Below are 1642 nucleotides of genomic sequence, written 5' to 3'. Positions count from 1 at the left end.
GGGGGGGAGGGGGGGGGAATGTAACAAACTAATTTAAGCTAATGTAATGTTTATAAAGTTACTTAGATAATGACACCATGTACGCCATTATAATCATTAAAACCCAATCTATGTTTTTTTAAAAAAAAAACTTAGATGATAAACACAAAATCAAGTTGATGTGAAGGAACAATTACTTTTAGAAAAAAAATCAGGAGGTCCTAATATTCTGTAGAATGAGGGAGGATGCAGCTGTATGTCGACAGCTTTCATATCCTCATTTGAATAATGTGGCCTGAATCTGTCACTTTATTCATCCTCCTTATGCTCAGTGTACTCTGCATCAACAACAAATTAAGTTGTAAATAAGAGACAATCATCACTTTTGTTTTTAAGCAGCTTCTGCATGGAGAATTTCAATGTACTGTTTCTTTTTGACAGAAAGAAAGGGATTCTACACTCTGCTTATGTAAGCACAAATATGAGGAAATCAACCGAAATGAAACAATAAGGGAGCACTTGAGAACTGCTCCAAAATGTTCTTGGAAGTACATTTCTACCACCACCGAAATCTCTTTTTTTACTAGGATATGTATAATGAAAACCGCTTAATTTACTGTCATAATTATTCTTACTTTGCTCTAAAATTTCAATGATTTTTTATTTTTAATTTAAAAACTTTCCTCGTCTAGGCACAGGCAGGGTACACCTCAACAGGAAGAACAAGTGAATAAAGTCAGCTGTAACCTTTGTGTGCCCAGAAATATTATTATCTCCTTATGATAACATGATACCATTTCATGAGCAAATATAGCATGCAGTAAGGAGGTGGGGGGGAAGAGATTTTCTTACCTTTACATCTGAGAAGTAGGTTTTCAGCATATTGGAACTTGGGTACCGGGTGTAAAAGAACATGAGCTTGGCCTTTTTCAAGTGATTCGGTGACAAGCCTTCCTGCATGTAGGATTGAATTAGTAAAGGAAAACGCTGTTCTTGAGAAAGCTGTTTCTGAACATACAGAGCTAGCAAAGTGCCCCCTTAAATACTCTACAGTTCCCCAGACTACAGGAGAAAATATTAACATTTAAATTGCTGCACTGTAATTTTCTGTACCATAGCTACACGAGGGATGCGAGGCCATGTAACTTAAACCCTGTATTTCCTATCAGTTTTGGTGCTGGGTCTCGGGAATCTCGCAAGTTTACGGCTTGTGTACCATATGTATATTCACTTGTTGCTAAGGAAACAAATGCACGAAGCATGTGCTGCAGAAAACTTATCGGAAGCTTTTTCTCGCTCTCCTTTGCAATTCCAGCTAAAGTTTCTTTTTCTCTCAGTGTTGTGCCACTGGCACGAAATAAAGCTAATGCATGTGAGACAATCGGAGGTGCTTTATCGTTTTGAGCAATGTTTTATACAGGCAGTACGTTTCACCTGTTTCCTTTGTGTCACTAAATTTTAACATGTTGAGTAACTCCCTCTAATCCTGCTGTAGCTTTGCTCCAGTGGCTGCCTTGCAAATCAAAGCGAAATTTGTAACAGGCAGAGCCCCTCCGCCGCTCAATCCCCCCGCCACAAACTTGTCGCCTCCTGATTTACACAGTTAACTCCTCGGAGAACGAAGCTGTATTTGGGGCTAACCAATCAATAAATGCGGGCTAGC

The 1642-nt window shown here is 38.9% G+C and overlaps 1 protein-coding gene across 1 annotated transcript in view; it reads right to left on the bottom strand.

Annotated features, from left to right (window-relative positions):
* The window catches only part of LOC104080807 (prospero homeobox protein 1-like), a 29395-nt gene extending 28462 nt beyond the window's left edge, over positions 1-933 (bottom strand). The window contains exon 1 of the mRNA XM_009583320.1: positions 832-933. Within this exon, the coding sequence (XP_009581615.1) occupies positions 832-894 (63 nt within the window). The 5' untranslated portion in view covers positions 895-933. The remainder of the gene's footprint in view (positions 1-831) is intronic.
* Positions 934-1642: the final 709 nt, after the last annotated feature.

This window comes from Fulmarus glacialis, unplaced genomic scaffold (genome assembly GCF_000690835.1).
Source record: "Fulmarus glacialis isolate BGI_N327 unplaced genomic scaffold, ASM69083v1 scaffold23808, whole genome shotgun sequence".
Classification (NCBI taxonomy): domain Eukaryota; kingdom Metazoa; phylum Chordata; class Aves; order Procellariiformes; family Procellariidae; genus Fulmarus; species Fulmarus glacialis.
This window is presented reverse-complemented; position numbering and strand designations above follow the sequence as displayed.